Here is a 22,389-nt window from a genome sequence, read left to right as displayed (position 1 = left end):
ATGGAGCAGCATAGCATGTAGAAAAGGGTGGAAAAGGATGGTTTTGTAAAATAGAAAAGGGCATCAGCAAGGCTAGGCTTCAGACCCAGCGGGCTCCCTGTCTCCTGGAGGACTTGTTCACACCAATTACTGAGCCCACCTGGAGTTTCCAATGGGTTGTGGGGTGAGAGTGTGCATCTCTAAGTACCTCCGGGGCAGTGACTCCGCGGGGTCAGGACCACACTGAGAACCACTGGCGTTATTTGCCAGATGAGACAGGAGTCTTGGGGAAACGTGCTCTGCCTGCTTGGCAACACCGAAAGCCAGATCTCCCCCCCGTTTCAGGGAGAAATGATTCACAGTGTCCCCAGACTGGCCCAGTGCTGTGGCGGTGACCATGTGCTCACTTCTTTCCTGGGATTCAGCCCTAGCCAACTGGCAGTCTTGGGACAGAACAAGAGGACTTGGTTCCAGGTGTTAGTTAGTTCTCCCTGCCCTGTATCAGCCACCCTGTGACCCAGTGACATCTGCCACCAACTGAAGGACGAGGTTCCATTGGGAGCCGAGTGAAGCTCTGTGATTGTTTGGCAGTTGCACTCCCAAAGTCCCTCCCCATCTGGGAGATCTCAGCATGGCACCTGGGGAGGCAGCTGCCCTGCAGATTGCTGGTCACTTGGCAGGGGGCACTCCAAAGCCTCTCATTTGCTCACTGCCCTCTCTCGCCTCTCGGTGGGCAGGGCTCAGGGCAGAGGGAGGTTCTCACAGTCCTTTCCTGTCCATGGTTTTCTTTTTTTATTTCCCTTCTATGACACTGCCATCCCACCTCCGCAGCGCCTGCCCACGCCAAAAGACACGGCCCCTGACTGCTTAGGTGTCAGGAGCACTCGTGAGCATGTAGTCGACCAAGCAGCGTCTGTGCTCAGGCTTTCCCAGGTGCTGTGTGGCTTTGGTCTGGACCTTTTCTCTGAGCATTAGATTCTGAACCTGAAAAGTATCCACTGAAAGATGGCCTGCCTGGCAGGGCTGGCAGTGGGTGTGGCCCGCATAGGCTGCTGCGAGAGCGTGGTGTGGAAGGGAGGGGCCCTGCTCGCCTTCACTCCTCTTCTTCACCCTCCCCCCAGGACTCTCCCAGAGCACGCTTTGGATTTTGCCTTGTGGCCATTTATTTTAAGACAAAGTTGGGAGAATTCATTTTTGTCTGGGCATCTCCTCATCACCAGAACATTAGTAACATTGGGTTCTCTTTGTTGGGGGAAGATGGCAGGGTAGAAGGCTTCCTGCCTTGGATACCATATTTGGATTTCTGAATAGTGCTTTCTTCAGCAGAGAAGGAAGCTGTCCTGCAGCTCAGAACCATGTGTTGCAGCGTCCTTGGGAGTCTGAGGACCCACACAGTCCACTGCCCTGCTGGTGCTCACATGCCCTGGCCTTCAGGGCCAGCCTTTGCCAGCTCTCTGGTACCCCTGACTCAGTGTGCTCTTGCCTCTCCACGCACCATGTACGTCCTCCTCAGGCCACACCCACCCCCCACCCCCCACCCCGTTTGCAGTGCATCTCCCAAGAGTGCAGCTGCCCACCTGCAGCCCCCATGGAAGAGGCCTGAAGGCATGACTTGACTATCTTGCTACCCTGTTTCACTCCCAGGTCCCTGCATCTCCCCAGAAACCGTCTCTCAGGAGCCTGCTGAGAAGCCCATTCCAAAGTTTAAGTGTTAGCTGGAGAGGCCCATGTTTCCCCAGATTTGGCTGTGGGTCTTTGACTCATTTTTATAGCCATCTCCCTTGATGCATTTTAGGCCTGCCCTCCCTGCCCCTCCGGGTATTGGTGCCCATCTGCCCGCCCTGTTTCCTCTTACTGTTCTTCTCCACCCAGGGTTCTTTCTCTCAGAGGAGGGTTGGCCATAGCAGGCAGCCAGCTCCATTAGTTTTTCCTTGTAGGGAGTTCTCTGCAGCTGGAACCATGGAGGGCAGGGCAGGTGGGGGAAATGTCATGGGCATCTGTACTCAGCAGGATGGACCCACACCCACACCACCCCAGGCTCCTGCCAGGCCCCAGCTGGCAGATGGGGCAACTCTGGTTGTTTCCTGAACTAAATGCAGAGATCCAGATTCTTTGGTACCTGAGGAAGAGGGACATTAGTGATGACCTTTTTCACACACACTGGGGAGCTGGCCCAGGGCCAGTTTATGACACAGAGGTCTGGCTCGTGTTTATGTCAGGGTGGCTTCCTTGGGTAAAATATTGGGATTTTAAAACCAGACCATGCTCTGTAAGACTAGATAGAAGCAGTTGTGTATTTTAGCCATCGATTGATTGATTGATTGTCTGGGGCTGGAACCTAGAAGTACTTTACCCCTGAGCTACATATTCAGCCCTTTTTTATTTTTTACTGTGAGACAGGGTTTCACTAAGTTACTAAAGCTGACCTCAAACTTGCTGTCCTCCTGCCTCAGCCTCCTGAGTTGCTGGGATTACAGGCCTGCATGGTTATTCTATTTTAGCATTTTAGAACTAGCCTTTTTTCATGGTTGGTTTGGGTTAATTGCTCTCTGAAGTTCATGTTGAAGATAAAGTGACAAGCAGCCCTTTGAAGCAGCCCAGACTTTACTTAAGCTTCAGGACACATAGTTCTGTGCTAATATTTTTGTTTTGATGAAAAATTTAAAAATACTAAGCTCAAACCCTGCCACAAAGAACATAAAAATATTATTGTAAAGAAAGTGAATGTATTTCAATTCCTGCTCTGTGGTAGTGCTTAAATTTGTAAAGAAAATCAGAACCAAATATGCTTTAAAAAAGGTAGCCTCAAAAAATGTGCGTAGCTTTCTGGCTCCATAGCATGCCTCTTGGAAGCATCCAGACCCAGTTACAGCTGCTGCCACAGATTTCCCTCCTCCAGAGGCATACTTGCTGGTCCTTTTGAGTGGCATGTCTTTACAACCAAGGAGCCCTTAGGTCTGAGGACACGGTGACTGGAGACACCAGTCACAGAATGAAAACTGTCTTTTAGAAGACACGGCCATGGTGAATGCACCAAGGGCCAGTCTTTCTGCAAGAAAACAAAGAGGCATGTTTTCTTCATGGTCACTTGGTGGCTCTTGGAAATTTCCATTGAACGTTGTGGCATTGCCCTGCCTCCTTCTTCCCTCCCTAAGGAAGGAGCTGTTGTGACCCCACACAGGCGGGGATCCTCATGGACAGGCACATCCTGCTTTCTTCAAACCTGGAGGACCTGTGCCCAGGGCTGCTTATTTTCCCAGTGAACTGTGTTTTCTTGTTGAGAAAACCCAAGGTTTTCCATCTCAGATGTAAAGTGTGGTTATCATCTTAGAATGTGCTGGAGGGACTTTAAAGTTACTTTGTTTTCCACTGAGGACACAGTTACTCCACAGGTCAGGTCAGCAGTGGAATCCAGCCCCAGACTGCAGGCTCTGGGCCTGCTCCTGAGCAGAACCACCCCGAGGCCACCCGACTTGAGTGTGTTAACATTGCCCCCTCCCCTTTAGAAAGCCTGCATTAAAAATCACTGTGTATGCTTTGTGTTTTCCAGAGAAACAAAAAGATCGTGTCCAGATTTGCTTTCTTCTGACTGTGAGACCTGTGGTGGTGTGTGCACACCCTCTGACCCACGCCTCTTCTCTGGAGAATACTGTATCCGAGCAGTTACTCCAGTGCGAAAGGCACATTTTTTCCCAGCCCAGAGTAGGTGCTAGGCAAACACTACAGCTATGTAAACAAGAAAGTGTTTAGCAGGAGGAAGGGCAGCCTCGCCCCTTTGTCCTCTGCTCTGGGTGAACATGTCTGCCATCGTGCTGGCCAGCACACAGCAGGTCTTTGGGAAGCACTTACCCGCTGAGTGGTGCTCTAGCCTGCGCTAGAAGAGCCCTGGCTTGGCAGCATTTCCTCGCTGGGGTTGATGACAGGTCACTTGGACTTTGGTGACGGGGACTGATGGGTCATAGCCTCCCCCACGTGAGTAATGCAGCCTTCTGGGCACAGATTTGTTCCCCAGAAGGAGAGGCTCATCCTGGGGGGGGCGGTGGATCCCACCGGCATGTCCCTTTCCCTGTGTCCTTGCTGTACTGGTCACACCACCCTCCTCTTCAGCGGAGATTTGGAAACTTGTAGCAGCTTCACCTCTCTCCCTCAGAGGGTTGTCTTCTGAGCCAACTCATTGCAGTCACCTGCAGGATTGTGAGAACCCAGGTTCAGGAGTCAGGAGTCCCGTGTCGGATGGACTGGAGAGCTGGCAACAGTGACTGTCATCTTAGGCCTCGCCCTGCCCTGCTCAGATGAGAGTATCAAGACACTCCTTTGTCAGAAAATAACCCAGTGAAAAAGAATTTAAATCCTTTGTGTGCTTGGTCATGGTCTAAACTATTTGGACGTTGTGAGAATGTCCCCCATAGCTTGTTCTTCCTAAGAAATGCTGCCTTTGCTTTCACCTCAGTTCCAGGCCCTGGTTAGGAAGCTCAGCCAGTGTTATGGTGACTTGGTCAAAGGTTGTGGTCCCTACCACTGGAACTGACCTCTGACCTGCAGTAGCTCCTCTGAGTGCCAGCGAGGGGTTCCCCAGCCTACTGCCCAGGGAAAGGGAAAGCTGTCCCAAGCCAGTCACGGCTGAAGTCAGTTTGAAGAAGTTCACCGCACTGCCTGTGGTGCCCTCTGGCATCTTCTGTTTCACCTCATGTTGTAGGCTGTGAAGTTGATTTGGGGACCTACTAATGGGTTGCGACTGTAGTTAAGGTTAGCAGTGGAGTGCTGGCCCTCCCACCAGGTGGCCAGGCCTGCTTCTGACTCTCCCCAGCTCAGCACCCCTCTCCCCCACTTTTTTTTGGTGGTACTGGTGATCGAACTCAGCCTGGTGTGTGCTGGGCAAGCACTCTACCACCGAGTCACATCCCAGCCCTTGGTATTTTTCATTTTGAAACAGGGTCTTGCCAAGATGCCCAGGTGGACCTCAAATTTGTGATCTTCCTGTCTCAGCTCCCAAGTGCCTGGGATTAAAGGTGTGCGCCACCATGTCTGACTCAGCGTCCTCTTTTTCACGGCCAGATCCACACTGTCTGGTGTACTCAGTTCAGGCCTTCTCTCATGAACTTCTTCTGGATCTCTTAGAAGTAGCCCTTCGAGTTGTCAGCGTTCAGCTCTCTCTGCAGGCAGGGCTGTACTTCCCTTCAGCTTTTGTAGGGAGGGCCTGTGTTGCTGTTTAGCTCCACACCCACCCTCTTCTGCGACTCCCCAGACCTGGGCTGGTTGAAACACAGCCAAGCTGTGTTCCGCATGGGGGCGGGCCTTGGACTAGACTTGGTTTTAACTTTGTGGTGGAGGAGTGTTAGGGCCGGGAGAGAGGATGGCTATCTCTTAAGAACACATTGCCGAGCACTGTGGCACATGTCTGTGATCTCAACAGCTCAGGAGACTGAGGCAGGAGATTCACAAGTTTGAGCTCAGCAACTTAGCAAGATTCTGTCTCAGAATAAAAAAAATGGAAAGGGCCAGGTGTGGTGGCATATCCCTGTGATCCCAGCAGCTCGGGAGGCTTGAGGCGTTCAAGGCCAGCCTCAGTGATTTAGCAGGGCCCTAAGCAACTTAGTGAGATCCTGTCTCTAAATAAAAAACATTTTTTAAAGACAGGAGGGCTAGGAATGCGGCTCAGTGGTTAAGTACCTTTGGATTCAATCCCTAGTACCCTAAATAAATATATAGGACTAGGGATGTAGCTCAGTGGTAAAATACCCCTGCATTCAAATTCTCAGTACCCCCCAAAACAAACAAACAGACAAAAAAACACATTGCTGGGCTGGGGAGATAGCTCAGCTGGTAGAGTGCTTGCCTGGCAAGCACAAGGCCCTGAGTTCGATCCCCAGTACCGCAAAAAAAAAAAAAAAAAAAAAAAAAAAAAAAAAAAAAAAAAAACAACCATTGCTGAAGAGCCTTTTAATCAGTATTGTGAAACCCCTCTATCACTGACCCAGATGGTTAAGGTACAAATTCAGTGAGAACAGGAACCTCTCTGACGAGGAGACCCCTTCCCCTGCTTCCTAGCCACCTCCCAACTCCAGGCATCCCTGAAATACAAGTTCTCCCCCAGCCCATTATTTTAAAATAGAGCCCAGGTTCCATCCACTACCCACCCCCCACAAACCTGGAGAGCCAGTGTGTGACTGTGGCCTCTTCCTCCTAGACCTGACTGATTTAGCAGGTGCCATCCAGCCAGCCCTCTATGTGCCCCTGCTGTGCCCCGCCATCTGGGCCAGCCAACTCTTCCAGAGGGGTGAATCACTTTTACAAGCCGCACTGGCCAGAAAGTCTTCCTTTGGTCTTGTGGTGACTTGCCTCCCTGATGGAGAGGCTGTAAGCACATCTAACAAACAGCTCTGCTGGACTTCGGCTTTACAGAGGGTTACGAGCTGGACCTAGTGTGATGTGCGCTATTCAGGCGGAAAGCTGAGTGGGTGCGCCTGGTGGCCGAGATGAGTGCTGGCCTGCCCATAGCAGGTGCTGGCTTGTCAGAAGCAGAACACCGATGGGGGGACGAAGCCTCCCTCCTGCACTGGTGTTCTCCTGTTTGAACTTCCCTCAGGCTGTTGTCCACCGGCATTTCCCTCCTTAGCCGCAGCTCTCCTGCCTGTGAAGCGAGGGCACGGGACGCCCTGAGGGCCACCAGAGTGAAATGGGCAAGACCTGTGGGGCACCCGCAGGGTGTGGACGCGCTCTGTCAGGACGTGATCCTAGCTGCTGCTACACTGTCCCCACGGCTTGGACAGGGGCAGGTGCATGTGTGACAGAGGCTTGACACAGTGTAGCACACAGAGGGAACTCATGCACTTGCCTGGGGAGGAAGTGGATGGGATTTCAGGCTCTAAATCAATGACATTCTAGCTTTGCCTGAACCAGCATGGTTTCATATTTTTATCCCAAGATTTCTTGGGTCCTCAGGAGCCTCTGGTGGGCTATTAGACCACCTGTGGCTATAACTTAAGAGTGAGAGTGTTGGGGAGGTCACCAGCACTGGGACCAGATATCACTTCTTCCAGCCCTTGGAGCACTTAAATACTGCGCAAAAGTTGTCCCATGAGGCGGAGCAGCAACTATGGGAGACTAGTTGATGCCTTTGGCCATGACTGAGGATAGAGGAGTTGGCTTGGCCTTGTCCGAGGGGCCCAGTCCTCAGTTGGTGGCTCCTTCTGGCCCTGCACCTTGTAAGTGGGCGGCATCTCGGTGTGTGTGGACTGAGTGACCGAGGTTCCTCACAGTGCCTGCCTTGCCTTATCTGACACCACCCGTTGCCCTGGGTGATGGTGAGGAGGGGACTTTACAGCGGCTCCTGCCCCTTCACATTCCCCTTCTCTCTTCAATGCACACGCATTGAAGGGTCCCCTGGTGTTGGGACTATGGCTCCCAGCTCCTCCCCTGCTACTCAGGAAGCACATACATGAATCATTTGCTCACTGACAAATGAAAATACAGTTTCTCATGGGGAGCCCAGGGGTGACCTGACAGCCTGTCCTCAGAGTCCCCAGGTGAGCCCTGCAGAGGTAGAGGGAAGCTCTGCCATAGCCTGCACCTGCCAGCTTCCGTGCTTCTGTCTGGCCTCACTACCCCACACTGGGTGGCTTTGCTATTGGTCAGTGCTGAAGGGCTGGCTGTGGTGACACCAGCGAGTGCTGTTTGGGTTCTGAAGTGGCCTGCTGCCTCCACCTCTCCCACCTGGACCTGGCACCAGTCCTAAGGGAGGAGGCTGCTCCAGACAGCTCCACCCAAGGCACAAAGATCAGGTCAGACTCTGCTTCCTGTGTTATCTGGATCCCAGAGGCCGTGCAGTGCTGCGCCCTGCCCATGTTGTGCCTGTGGTGGTGGCGTGAGTGTGTTCACTGGAATAAGCCCTCATTTTACTATCTCTGGTTATTTCATTTTGTCTCTGGAAATGAAACTGGAGTGATGATTCATTCACATCTCCAGAAGCCCATGTTTTTAACCTCAAGGTCAGTCCCACCCAGTAATAGGAAAGGAACGCTTCCATGGATCAGACTGCCTTGGGAACAGTGAATTTGAGAGGCTCAGACACCTGCTCGTACTGCCCTGGGCTTGAGTTTGTCAGGGAAGGGGGTTAACTACATGACCTTGACCAAGGTCCTTGACACCCCATGACCTGCTCTGTTCACCTGTGAGTGGTGATGCGAACCCTCCCCTTCCAGTGCTGGCGAGAAGGGGTGTGGAGGACTCTGCACCGTGCCGGCCTCTGGGCTTCACAGCAGCTCCGTCTCAGGTCTTCCTTTCTTCCCTCATGGCTGGCTGGCTCCTGTCTGTCAGGTGGTGAATGGGGCTGGGGAAGGACCCAAAGTTGGTTGGTGTCTTCAGAGGTGACTCATAGGAAGGGCAGGGGCCCCCAAGGAGGCCATGCATGTTCTGTTCATGCCCAAAGTTAGCTTCTACTTAAGTCCTATGAGATACCAAAGTCATTAGAGGGTCCCTTGGTTTTTAGTCCTCCTTTGTTGAGAAGTAGTACCTGGCATTTATCCTGAAATGGAGTATTTCTCAGCAGTGTTTGGGTGACAGCAGGTGGCATGTATTAAAGCTTACTGGCATGCTTACTGTGCTGTGACTTCACATGGAGTCCCGCATCCAGCCTTCTGACAGCCTGGTGAAGTCAGGATGGCTACTGCCATTTTGCACTGAGGGGTCTTGGCTCACGTCAGAGACGTGGGTCGGTGAGGCATGGTGGTGCAGCTACCCTGGGCTGGCTGTGCAGTCGGCACCGCTCCTTTCTGCACACATCCCCAGCAGTGCCTTTGTCCCTGCCTCCACAGAAAGTCAGTGTACACCGTTGGCAAGCTGAGACTCAGAAGGTCCTGCTGCTGACACAACAGAAGGCTGCCTCTGCTCTGCCTCTGCTGGGCCTCTTGTGGTGTGTCCTCCAGCATGTCCCCCAGCCAGGTGCCTTGTGGGCTGAGACCCTGCAGGACCGCAGGTGGAATGTGCGGCAGGCTGTCTGGCTTTCTGGCATTCTGCAGCTGCGCCCCCTCAGCCCGCAGCCTGACGCAGTTAATCAACCCAGCTCCAGGCACTTTCTTTCAAGAAGCTGAGGGAGTGGGCAGGGGCTTCCTGGGTGTGGAGGTGAGGGCTAGAGCTGGCAGTGACCATGCGGATGAGATGAGACACCGTAAGCATAAAGTCCACACCAGAGTAGTGTGGAAGAAAAACAAGGTGCAGTAGTTCATCTGTGATAGTTACACACAGTGTCTGTTGACATAATATTTTAGGTAAATTTGTTTATTAAAGCCTTTTTTTCTTCTTCCTTTTCATTTCCTTCCTTGTTTTTTGTGTGTTTTATTTTCTTTTTAGTGGTACTGGGGTTTAAACCCAGAGGTGCTCTACTGCTGAACTAGATCCCCAGCCCTTTTTATTTTGTTTTGAGACAGGATCTTGCTAAGATGCTGGAGCTGGCCTTTAACTTGAACTTTCGATTCTCCTGCCTCAGCCTCCAGGGTTGCTGGGATTATGGGCATGTGCCACCATGCCCAGCTTAACTGAAAGTATTTTTAAATTGCACCTGTGGCTTCCTTTGGGCTGCTTTTGTCAGTACTGGCCTAGAGAGCCAAAGACTTAGAGGAAGAGGGTAGAAGGAACAGTTCTCATCTGCTCACTGGGAGGGCTTGAACAACAAACATGCCATTAACTGAAGTGACCAGATCTAAGTACCCCATCTAAGTACTCGCAAGTGAGTCATCTGCTCCTCGTGTGCTGCCAGTGCTTAAAGAATTACCTTAAAAATGATGCAGACTGTCTCCTCTCCACCTCTAATTAGGCATCACCTTTGGTGTGGTTGGAGTATAGTAGTTGCTGGTGTTGCAGAACTCACTTGTCAGTTCTGTGTTTCCTGACAAGCACTTACTGTGTCCCTGCATGCTCATTATTGGGTTAAGTGCCCGAGTCCGAATTGAATAAGACTTGTCCTCTTTGGGGCCTTACGGGGACAGTAAATAGAACCCTTTTTCTCTCCCCTGAATTCTGAAAGTTGGAAGACAGTGAGATAGATGGAGACCAAAGTATCCCCCTGCAGTTTCTGGGATAGCCTTGCTTTGAAGGGTGCCGCTTGCTGGAAAACCCAGTGAACTTACTGAGGCTGAGCCCCTGGGTAAACTGACGGATGTTACTATTGGTCCGGGCTACCCCATGCCTATCATATGGGGAACACTGAACCTGTCAGCGAGACCAGTTTGCAGATCAAGAAGCCCCCAACTGGCTGCTTCCCTGTCTCGTGCGTGGCTCGCGTCACCAGCCCTCCCCCAGTGTGACCACCATCTCCACCCCCGATAATAGGTCGGTGATGCCTGCTTCTGCATTCACGTAAACAAAATGGAGGTACAATGTACCTTTCTGTCTTGCTTTTCTCCACCATGAGGTCAGCTGGTCTCACTCTGCACAGAACTCATTGTGTGAAGCTGCCTGATCCCCCCATTCTGCCACATACAGGCCCTCAGATAGTGCTGCCCAGAATGTTCTAGTACTTGTCTTATAGACTGAGGGCCTGGGGAGCATGGAGAGCTGTGGCTGTGAGCAAGCAGCTGTGGGGGGGCCTGCCTCACTTGCATCCTTGCCACTGCTCCACAGCTCCAGCGTCCTCTCCATCCACTCGGGCATGTGTCTAATGGTGACTCCACTGTGTTTCTAATGCCTGGTTTCCAGATGACAAAGGCAGTTGAGCACCTTGCGTGTACTTATCAGCCATTTGGGTGTCAACTGTTATGTCTCCAATTCTGAATGTGTTTTGATCCTCGCAGTTGTGCACATACAAGCAAGATGGTTCTGTCAAATTGGAGCCCTAACCCCCAGCACAGCCTGGCTTCTTCACAGATGCCAGGGTGCTGTGGATCCAGCATCCTGTACCTGACCTCTTCTGCAGCTACCCAGAGCCTTGCTGCTGACTGCACCCAGCCCGGCCTGGCACAGGGCAGCTTGCCAATCTTTCATCGAACTTTGGATGCCCATCCTCTTCAACCCAGCAGTTCCAGTTCTCGATCTGTTTTGTTGCATAAGTGCACAGAGGCAGGCGTGTGAGTGTGAATCAGCACAGTGTTGTGTGAGATCCAAGGGCAGAATCCATTCAGCTAGGAGACTGACTGCTGGTTGCATGGTCTAGCATTCAGTCATTGGCTGCACTACTTGGGGAATGCTCACAGTGATTGTTAAGACAAAAAGATAAGCAAAGGCTGGGTACATTGGCCCACACCTGTAATCCCAGCAACTCGGGATGCCAAGGCAGGACGATTGCAAGTTCAAGACCACCTTGAGCAAGTTAGGGAGACCCTGTCTCAAGAATAAAAAGGGCTGGGGATGTAGCTCAGTAGTAGAGCATTACCCTAGCATGGACAAGGCCTTGGATTCCATCCCTAGCACCTAAAAAAACCCCCAGCTCTGCCATATTGGAGTTATGAAGGATTTTCACTTTGTTGTATTTTTTCAGTGTTTAGATTTTTATGAGATTGTTTTACCTTTGTTGTTGAGAAAGAAAAAAAAAAGCTTCATGTAGTGTTTTCATCAGCACTGTCCATGGTGGCAGTAGAGTTGATGAATAAACAAGGGATAAAATGAACAGAATTCCAGGTCAGAGAGCCTTTGGTGTTGCAAAACTTCAGATACTGTTTTCCCTCTGTTTTAACATGAATAATTCTATGTTAAGTAGCACAGAGGATCTTTTAATGTGGAAACTGTTAGGAAGAAATGAAACACCAGGTTGCTTTTGGCTCTACCTGACTGGACTATTTTTAGCTTTTGCCTTATTAAGAGTCAGTAGAGCCCTGGCAGTGTGATCAGATGACAGGCACACAGCCTCTATGGTGTTTCAGGCCCCTTCGCTCCCTCCTTTACACACATGCTGACATTTATCCTCTGCCACTACCCAAGAAGGAAGTCAGTCTGCTATAGGTGAGAAGTGAGAGAGGTCCAGGGAAGAGAACAGTTTGTCCAGTTAGTGGCCATGCTCCAGTTGAAATAGATTTCCTGGCTCTGTGGCCATGTGCTTCCTGTGGTAACCACGACCCCCTCCACCCACCTCCTAGCCTTCAGCCTCACTTTGCAGTCCGTGAGGTATCAGCCAAGTGAACATACTTTTTCCCAAATCTTTATATCACAGTTCTTCCCAATACTCTCAAGTCACCTCTCTACTACAGTGTCCTGGAGAGTGGGGGATGGGGATTAAGTGGGCATCTGTAGACCCCTCCCAGGGCCGCAGGTCTGAGCCCAGTGTATGTTAGATAAGCAGATATTTTCTACCCTGAGTTTCTCAGGTTGACAGTAGTCATTGTGGAACTGCCTCAAAGTGTCATCCACCATGAACTTGGCTCTGTGTGGGTGATGTGTAGAGACTCGCCCATCCCGTGATGAAATTAAGCTCTGACAGAAACCCCTGCTAAGTTGGGATCCCAGCTGCTGCTGCAAGTGACATTTGAAAGAGGGCTGGTCGATGTGCACATTTGTCAGCAACAGGCAGATGGCGGTTAGGCCTGATTGAGGAGTGAATTGAAGATCTAAGAATGAAATATTAGCACCTGGCAGACCACTTTGGAAGGTGGAGTCTTCATGTGGTTTTGTCCTGCTTGGTTTTTTGCTGAGACACAAGTGTGTGAGCAGGCCACGGGGCCTCCCCCAGGCTCCCCTTTCCCTCTGGGTGGAGGGACTGCAGCCCTTGCCGGTTGTCCAAGGACGTGCCTGTTGTTGGTAGCCACAGGCGTGTATGCAGAAATCGTTTATGATGTCACGTCCGTGAAGAGGTGACGAGCAGCTGAGCCTCTGGCCTTTTCCAAGCGGCAGTGGGGCTTTTACCACTGACTTCTCAGGTCGCTGTTACACGTTTGGAGGCCACAGTAAGATAGCCCAGTTTTCCAGTTTGAGCACTGGACCGTGAAGGTGCTTCTGTTTCCTGTGGCTGGACAGGGTGCACGTGAAGACCTGTGTGTCTGGTGTTGGTGAAGGTATGGAGCGCCTGCGTCCACCCGACTCCCCCACCTCTGCTAGGAGGACTGTAAAGTGGCTCAGCCACTGTGGGGAACCATTTGATCATATCTGCAAGTTAAATGTAGCACCTTTCCTACAGCCCAGCAGTTTTACCACAAGAGGACTCCAGCACATGTCCAGGAGACACTTCTGAGAATGTTCACAGCAACATTGTTTACAAAAGTAGAATACTGGAAACAAACCGGTGTCCATGGCAGGAGAGCAGATAAATGAAAGAGGTATTGTGGAATCTGTGGAAAGCACAAGTACTGACGCGTCAGCATAGCCAGACGTCAGGCCTCCTGTCGGGGAACCGCGAGAGTGAGTCTTTACTGTGCATTGCTCACGTGGAGTCACAGACCTACAGACTAAACCCCACGTGCAGATACAGACCGTCACAAGAGCTGGTCAGCGCCAATCCTGAGCAGGCATCGACATAGCGCCTGCATTCCCCTTCAGAGCCTTGTGTAAACTGTAGGTTAAATACAGGTTCAGTTCCTCACCCATAGGAGCCACCATGACTTCTGTGTTGCCAAGATGTAGACCATTTCATTTTTGTGGAACCTTCTGGAAAATGCATGGATTTGAATCATCATTTGTACTTTGTATATGTGTGATATGAAATCCTTAAAATTTTTGTTTTGAAATGTAGTTTTATTCATCCATAAAAAAATGAAATTATGTCATTTGCAGGAAAACAGATGGAACTAGAAATCATTATGTTAAGTGAAATAAGCCAAACTCAGAAGGTCAGGGTTGTATGTTCTCTCTCATATGTGGAAGCTAGAGAGGAAAAGGGAGATCAGTAGAGGAAAGGGACCAGGGGGTGAGAGGAGGGGAGGGAGGGGGAAACATTAAGGAGTGATGTTGACCAAATTATGCTGTTATATTGTGTGCAGGTATGAATATGTAACAACAAATCCCATCATTATGTACAGCTATAAGGCACCAACAAAAAAACTTGGAAAAAAATCTTGTTTTGAGTTGGGTACCAAAGCACACTCCTATAATTTCAGGTACTCAGGAGGCTAAGACAGGAGGGTCACAGTTCAAGGTCGGCCTAGGCAACTTAGCAAGATCCCATCTCAAATTTAAAAACTAATAAGAGGGATGGGGGTATAGCTCAGTGGGAGAGCACTTCTGTGTTCAATTCCCAGTAATACCAAAAAATAAAGATTAAAAAAATAATTTTTATAATTTCAGTACTACAAAATCTTTAAAGAGACACATTTACAAACTGGTGTGTTTTGTGAGAAGTCAGGGAGCAATGGGAGAAAGCGGGGAAATCTGCCCAAGACCATAACAGCGTGGGAGCACCTCCTTGGCCTCCCTCTCCACCCCAGCCATTGCTGTGGGGGGCAGAGGCAGCATAGTGTGCTCCTGGGCCTGTGTCTGCAGCTGCTGGCAGGATCACTCTGACAGCAGTGTTCCCGTGAATGCCACTTGCTGCCCCTTGCCCCCTGCTACCAATGGCCGTCACAAAGGTGTTTCTCCAGCACCCAGCTGCATAGTGTAAAGGACTTTGAAAATCACCTGACACCTGTGCCGCCAACCTTTTGTTTCAAGGAGAAGCTGACAAACAGCCTCATGTCAAAATCTGGCCTAGTTCTGCCACCCTTGATTTCCAGAGTTGAGAGGTGGGTTGTCAATTACAAAGACACTCCTTTCTCTCCCTGCTGTATTGCATCTGTGCCAGTGCTGGCTTCTTTGTGGCCACTGAATACCCTGAGGAGAGAGCTTGGCTGGTGATGTCCTCACACTGCCTGTGGGTGCCACCAAGGCTTCACCGCTGTTCCCCAAGACAGGTGCGACTGCAGGGCACAGTGAGGAGAGCACTCTCACCTTCCTGGGTCTGCAGCTCACAGGTAGAGCTGCCCTTGCTTGGTCCCTGGGTCACAGTCTGGGCCAGCCTGCCCTTGGCATTGTCCCAAGAGGGTGTTTGGTGGCCTGCACGTTTCTTGCCTGCCTAGAAATGAAGGCAGGGTTGTGAGTCTGGCCAGCTCCTCAGCCCCATGCCTGCCCCAGGCTCTGACCAGACTGTACATCCTGCCCTGGTCCCCGTTTGTCTGCCTTGCTCTCCCTGCTTCTACTCTTGTGCAGATGAATGGGTTGACCTCACATCCCACCTGGTCTGCAGGCCTACTTGGTGATGTGCCTATCTTCTAGGGACCTTGTGAGGCTGGTGTCTGAAGGGGTAGGATGGGGCAGCAGTAAGATGGGTACTGAAGTTACATCCGAGAGGGAAGTGGATTAACAGGCATATGGAAGAGATGAGTGGACCCTCATTTACTCAGGAGAGTGAGGTAAGTGTTCAGTGCTGCAGAATAACCTGATAAGGTCAGTAAGCACTGCTGCCTGGTATTAAGCAAGTATCCTGTGCTCGGCACTTGGCTAATTACAGATGCTCCTTGACTTTCCATGGAGTTTAATCCCAGTAAACCTATCGCAAGTTACAACATAAGTAAAATATGCAGGCGAGACACTTAACTTACATAACAGCCTAGCCCCATCTACCATGACCATGCCCAGGACATTTTCCTTAGCCTGCAGTTGGACAGCATCATCTAACACACAGCTTGCTTTATAATAGAGTGTCAAGTGTCTCATGCAATTTATTGAATACCCATATTCACAAAATGCTGTCCACATGGTTTGTGCTGGTCACTTCTCTTGTAATGGTGTGACTGGCCCAGGGCTGTGACTGGCCGCCTGGCCCAGCCTGTAACACACACTGCAGGCCAGAAAAGCATCACCAGTGAAGTAGGTTTCTCCTGCATGCATTCAGCACAAGTAGAAACCCATTTACCCATGTCACTTCAAGGACAGTCATTCCAGCCCCACTTTCAGGACAAAGTTGAAAAGTTAGAGGAGCAATGTCTTAAGTATTTCAGCCCAGGCAGCCTGACTGTGTGCATGCCGTGTTAACCACCACATGATTTTGACTATAAAGTGGGAATGTCAACTGTAAATGGGGCCCACCCAGGCAGGCAGAAGCGGAGGCAGAGGGGAGCTGGGAAATCACGGAAATCACACTGTCCCAGCTCACCTGCTCCAAATCTCCAGGATGTAGGCTGGTGCCGAAAGCCCCTCCTGACCCTGGGAGCCAGTCCAGGTGACCAGCCAGGTGCACTGCTTCCTGGAAACCAGTGCCCACATCTGGGGCCCAGGAAAGGCTTCCTGCAGCTGTGGCCAGTACCTACCGTCCTGACTCTGCCCTCTTCTAAGTGTTCTAGGCTCCTGGATAACTTGCACAGGGCAGATAGTTTATCTGATTCTGTTTGGCCAACTGAAAGGTCTTTGACAAAAAAAGAATTGAACTTTGACCTTATTAGGTCATGTGCAATGATCATGGACACAGCTGCAGCCCTATGGTGCAGAGTGCCATGTCATCTGTTTGTGTGTGCACATGTGCGCACACTAGGTCATTTTTTGGAGAAGTTTTTTTCCCTGGAAAATTTGATGGAATGCTTTTTATTTTTTAAAAATATAGATACTTTTCCATTACATAGGATGGTATTTTATTCATTAACTGTCAGCCAATTTTAGATAATTTCTGGGTTCCTTTGCTCTTGCTAAAAGAAGCAATCTCTTTTCTGGTGCTTATTCCGTTTGGTTGACTTGCCCATTTGTCATTGAGCATCTTCCCTGGAGTCAGGTACAGTGTCAGCACTGGGAAAACAGGCATGAACAACCCAGGTGCTGCCCTCAGGACACTCGCAGTCTTGCAAGGAGACAAATGCATAATTCAGTCAATTAATAAGATGGCTTCAGGCTCTGGAAAGTTGTGGTAAAGGGTGAGACAGAGGGAGAATATCCAACTCTACTAAGATACGTTCATCTATCATGTGGTCCACTCATGTTAAATGTGCACTTGAATGTCCTTTTAATAATTCACTGGGTTGTGCGAACAGCACGAGATTCTAATTTTAGAATATGTTTGTCTCCACCAGAAGAATCCCCAGACCAATCAGCTGTCACACTCCCTCCTACCCTTCCCCCAGTCTTACACAACCACCAGTTTACTTTCTGTCTCTATAGGTCTGCTATTCTGGACATTTTAGATAAAAGAAATTGTATAATATATGGTCTTTCGTGACTGGCAGCCATCACTTAGCATAATGTTTTCAAGATTCATCTATGTTGTGGCATGAGTCAGTGTTTAATTTCCTTTTAATTACTGAATAATATCCCCTTATATGAACATAGCACATTTTATTTATTCATTCATGGACATTCAGATATTTGCATTGTTTCCACCGATATGAAAAGTGCTGCTTTGGACTTTCCCATACAAGTCTTGTGGCCGTATGTTTTCATTTCTCCTGGACATATGCTTAGGAGTAGAATTGCTGGGTCAGCCAGGCACAGTGGCACACACCTGTAATCCCAGCAGCTCGGGGAGGCTGAGGCAGGAGGACTGCAAGTGCAAAGCCTGCCTTAGCAACATAGTGAGATCCCATCTCTAAATAAAATATAAAAAAAGGTCTGGGGATGTGGCTCAGTGGTTGAGTGCCCCTGAGTTCAATTCCTGGTGAAAAAAAAAAATTGCTGGGTCATATGTGAGGAGTTGCCGGATGCCCCCAAAGCAGTGTCTGAGACTGCCAGTTTCTCCAGTCCTTAGCCATGCTTGGCATTGTCTTTTCTATTTTTTTTTTTTTTTAATACCTGGGTACCTGTGAGGTGGTAACTTACATTAGTTTTACAACTTATATTTCCCTAAGGAGCAGTGATGTTGACCATCTTCCCACATGCTTATTGACAAATCGTGCATCTTCTTTGGAGAAATGCCTGTTCAAGTCCTTTGTTCATTTTAAATTGGGTTATCTATTGTTGGGTCGTAAAAATTCTTTGAATTTCTCTCTCTCTCTCTCTCTCTCTCCCTCTTGCTCCCTCTCCCTCCCTCCCTCTCTCTCTCCCTCCCTCTCTCTCTCCCTCCCTCTCTCTCCCTCCCTCTCCCTCCCTCCCTCTCCCTCTCTTTTCCTCTCTCTCTCCTTCTACCTCTCCCTCTCTCCCTTATATTTCTTTCTCTTGCTCTTTTAAAAGAAATTTTAGTTGTAGATGGATGCAATGCCTTTATTTAATTTATTTATTCTTATATGGTGCTGAGGATCGAACCCAGAACCTCATGTACACTAGGCAAGCGCTCTGCCACTGAGCTACAGCCGAGCCCTTGGCTCTTTTTTCTTTGCTTTGCTGGGAATCAAATGCAGGACTTCATGCATGCCAGGTGGCGAGCGCTCTGCCACTGAGCTGTGTTCCCAGTCCCTCCCATTCCGCATACAGCCCTTATCAGATAGAAGACTCGTAGATGCTTTCTCCCCTCCTGCAGGTCGTCTTGCCACTTTCTTGATGGAACCGTTGCAGGAAAAAGTTTTTGATTTTGTTTAAGTCTGCTTTATCTGTTTTTACTTCTGTTGCTTGTGCTTTTGCCATTGTGTCTAAGAATACGTGGTCAAATACAAGGTCACAAAACTCCAGTGTTTTCTTCTAAGAATTTTATGGCTTCAAGTCTTGGGATAGGTCTTGCATTTACTTGCTCATGTTTACAGGTGGTGTGATACAGGGGCCCAGGTTCATCTTTTATATGTGATGTTTCATCATCCCAGCACCATTTGTTGAAGAGACCCTTCTTCCCCACCCTGTTTGTCTTGGCTTCCTGGTTGAAAATCAGTTGGTTAAAATCATGCAAGTTTATTATGGACCCCCAATTCTATTCCATTGATCTACATATCCCATGTAGTCCCATGCCGTCTTCATTAGCATGGCTCGCTATCAGTTTTTAAGTTTTAAGTTTATCAGTTTTAAGTCCTCCATCTTGGTTTTTCTCTGGGACTGCTTTGGCTATTCTGGATCACTTATATTTCCATACTGATTTTAGAGTGAGCCTGCCCATTCCTACAAGAGAGCCAGCTGGGGTTCTCATAGGACCCATAAGCTGTCATGCAGGGAGTATTAACCTCCTGACAACAGTAAGCCTGGATCCATGGAAGAGGACACCCTTCCATCCACTTAGGTTGTCTTTGATTTCTTTCAGCGATATTTTGTAATTTTCAGTATGTAAGTCTTACATTTATTTGGTTAAATCTATGCCTGAGTATTTTATTCTTTTTGATGATATCATAGATGAAATAATATACTTTGTTATTATATTTGTCTATAAATAATATAACGTATTATTTCTAATAATATATAAATAAATTATGTGTAGTTATATCATTTTATAGCAATATATATGTATCATATATTGTTATAAATAAAAATTATTATAATAGTATATTATTTATAAATAGTATTATTTATGATATCAAGTGATATTTGATGATATAAATGCAAGCTTTAAAATTTTTACTTTGGAATGTTCAGTTTCCTCTATAAATAAACAGCTTGGTTTTTGTGTATTGATCTTGTCCTGTGACTTTACTGGGTTTATGGGTAGTGATAGTTGTTTGTTGTTCACGGTGCTGGGAAGAGCCCACGCCTCAGACATGCTAGGCAGGTGCTCTTCTGTTGTGCTGCCCCCACAGCTCAGTTCTGTTTTCCGGTGGGTTGTTTGAGGGCTTCCATACACATAGTCACATTGTCTACAAATAGTTTTGCATGTCCACTTCCGATCTGGATGCCTTTTATATTCTTCTCCTGCCTAATTTCCCTGCAGTAACCTGCAGTGCAGTGTCAGATCAGAATAATGAGAGCAGACGTCCTAGTCTCATCAGGATCATAGCAGGAGAGCATCCAGCATTTTGCCAAGGCCCAGAGGGTTTGAGCACCGTGTTTCTAGTTCAGTCTCCACTATCAGCCCTGGGGCTGGCCCTTGTCGCCTGAGGCAGTTCCCTCCACCAGAGGACGAGGAGTTGGACTTGGAAGACCCCCTTGCTAGTTCTTACATCTTGCACTTGTGTGATTCTACCTGTATTCCTTCTTTGTAGCTAGTTCCCTTGGCCATGGGTTAGATCATCAAACAAACTGAAAAGGACACTTGGACATATTTGCAAGTCCTTTTTCCAGTTTTGACTGGCTTTGGTGTCCCCATTCTGAACAACCTAACCTAGTTCGAAATTGGAAAATTGAAACATGAGCAGAGCAGAGATTTTTTTCCTTCTTGTGGTACTAACAACAGAACCCAGGCCTTGCTCCCCAGGCAAGTGCTCTGCCTCTGAGCCACACCAGCCCCAGAGAAGGCTCAGTGGGGGCATATTTCCTTTCCTTTGAATCCCTGGTCAGAGAGAGAGTGCAGTGAGGACGCTGCTCTCTCCCCAGCAGCTCTGCAGCCGCAGCCTCCCGGCCTCCACCCTCTAACGGTCAGTCCCTCTGTGTTCTCAGACTCCCAGCGCTCTCACCTCTCCTCCTTCACCATGAAGCTGATGGACAAATTCCACTCGCCCAAAATCAAGAGAACACCATCAAAGAAGGGAAAGCCCACCGAGGTGTCTGTGAAGATTCCAGAGAAGCCTGTGAACAAAGTAAGCTGCCTCTCCAGGTGTCCGTCCTGCCCTCTCCTGCAGCCCGCAGTCAGAGTGGTGCTGTTCGTAGGTGCGCTCCCTGGGCCTCCTTTAGACAGCGCCATATCAGTCAGCTAGTTGGCTAGGACATCCTCCCTTCCGAGCTGTGTCTTCCTCCGGGCACTGTGCTCACACCCTGGATGCTGCCTCCTGCCCAAGGTCCCCTCATTACCCCAGGCACACTCACACATGGGAAGTGTGTGATGTCCAGAATGCCTACCACTTGACTTCAGGGCTCTGAAACATGCAGACCCCTGGGGCCCAACCAGAGACGTCCTCATGCTCTAGTAACCTCAGCAGGGCCAGCCAGCCAGGATGTTGAGCTGCTGTTGCTTTTCACCAGCCCCCCTTCAGCTTGCCACGGCCATTTCAAGCTCTGTAGGAATCCAGGTTTCCTCTCTTCCAGGAGGCAAGAGACAGATTTCTGCCAGAGGGCTACCCTATCCCCTTGGATCTGGAGCAGCAGGCAGTAGAATTTATGTCCACCAGTGCTGTGGTTTCCAGGTCTCAGAGGCAGAAGGTCAGTGTGACATTAAGAACAATTGGTTTTGCCTTGCCTTCTACTGCAGCATCCTGGCCCATGGTTTGGGGATGAGAACACCTCTCTTGCAGTATCATTGTTTCTGACTGGGTGGTGACTGGGCTGAAGTGTACAGAAGAATGCACAGGGCCTTGGGTACAGGGAGTGTTTATCCAAGCTCCCCTGGTTTGTGGAGAGAATTCAGTACTCCACAGAAATTTGGGGTCCTCTCCAGGGGTGGTGTGGGTGTGCTGCTTGGACCCAGTGGGCTCAGGGGAATGTGGGTGAGCCTTTCCTCTTGCGAGCAGCTGTTCTTTCCTTAAATTGCTGAGACGGGATGAGTAGTTCAGCAGGGAGACTTGGAAAGCCTTTGGATCCTGTCCGAGCCATTTGCAAGGATTGGGGCAGGGCAAGGCCAAGTGCTCTGGGGCCAGGACTCTGCTGCAACGGTGCTGTGGCCTTTTCCTGGCCTGTGCTCAGTGCTCGACACATGTTCTCTTCCTTCGTCTTCATAGCGGCTGTAACAGGTGAGAATCTGTTTTGCTGTAAAGGAAACGGTCTGTAGAGATATGAAGCATAGCCAGTCACCCAGTGGTAAAGGTGTGGTGAAGTCAAGATCTGGGCACAGGCCATCCTCTGTCAGCCTGAATCATCTGATGCTACATTTCTTTTTTAAAAAAGGAAGACAGTTTATTTTTTAATGTCTCACACACTTAAATACTGATCCTGTTGAACTTAAATAAAATAAAATCACCCATGTAAAGTGAAATCAAACTTCATAGACAAATTGGTCCTTAACCCTCTGGTGATTCTCCAAAGGGATCTTATCATGTGGCTTTTGTCACAGCCACCAGTTAAGTGCAAGTGACAAATACTGTCCCGTTGTCTAAACACAAAATCATTGAATTTTGCAGTTTGTCTACTCTTGGTTTTCCTGTTGGCCAGCAACATATCTTAAAAGCCTAGTTAAAAGCAGGAAAATAAGATCTTTTTTTTTTTTTTTAATATTTTTTAGATGTTGATAGACCTTTGTTTTATTCATTTATTTATATGTGGTGCTGAGAATCGAACCTAGTGCCTCACACATGCCAGGCAAGTGCCCTACCACTGAGCCACAACCCCAGCCCAGAAAATAAGATCTTTAAATCAAAAAATCTCTTGTAGAATACCAGTTTTTTTTTCTGTGCAATTCATTAACACAAGGAGCCTGAGAGCTCAAGGGAGGCTGCCAGAGGCCTGGATTCCCGGGAAAGCAGAGCAGGCAGCACGGCTTGGCCCCGGCCTTGGCTGTTTTTGTATGATCTGCTCAGCAGCTCTCAGAGTGTTGACCTCCAAGGAGAGTAAGCTGTCATCCGACACTAGTCCAGGCAGATCAGAGTAAAGTGGTTTACT

At 49.1% G+C, this 22,389-nt stretch overlaps 1 protein-coding gene across 1 annotated transcript in view; it reads left to right on the top strand.

Annotated features, from left to right (window-relative positions):
* The window catches only part of RAPGEF1 (Rap guanine nucleotide exchange factor 1), a 117,575-nt gene that overhangs the window by 40,266 nt on the left and 54,920 nt on the right, over positions 1-22,389 (top strand). The window contains exons 2-3 of the mRNA XM_079113490.1: positions 20,299-20,438; positions 20,884-20,997. Of these exons, the coding sequence (XP_078969616.1) occupies positions 20,299-20,438; positions 20,884-20,997 (254 nt within the window). The remainder of the gene's footprint in view (positions 1-20,298; positions 20,439-20,883; positions 20,998-22,389) is intronic.

The sequence above is a fragment of the Sciurus vulgaris genome, assembly GCF_902686455.1.
Source record: "Sciurus vulgaris genome assembly, chromosome: 15".
NCBI lineage: Eukaryota > Metazoa > Chordata > Mammalia > Rodentia > Sciuridae > Sciurus > Sciurus vulgaris.
Note: the sequence above shows the minus strand (reverse complement) of the source record. Positions and strands in the feature narration are given on the sequence as shown.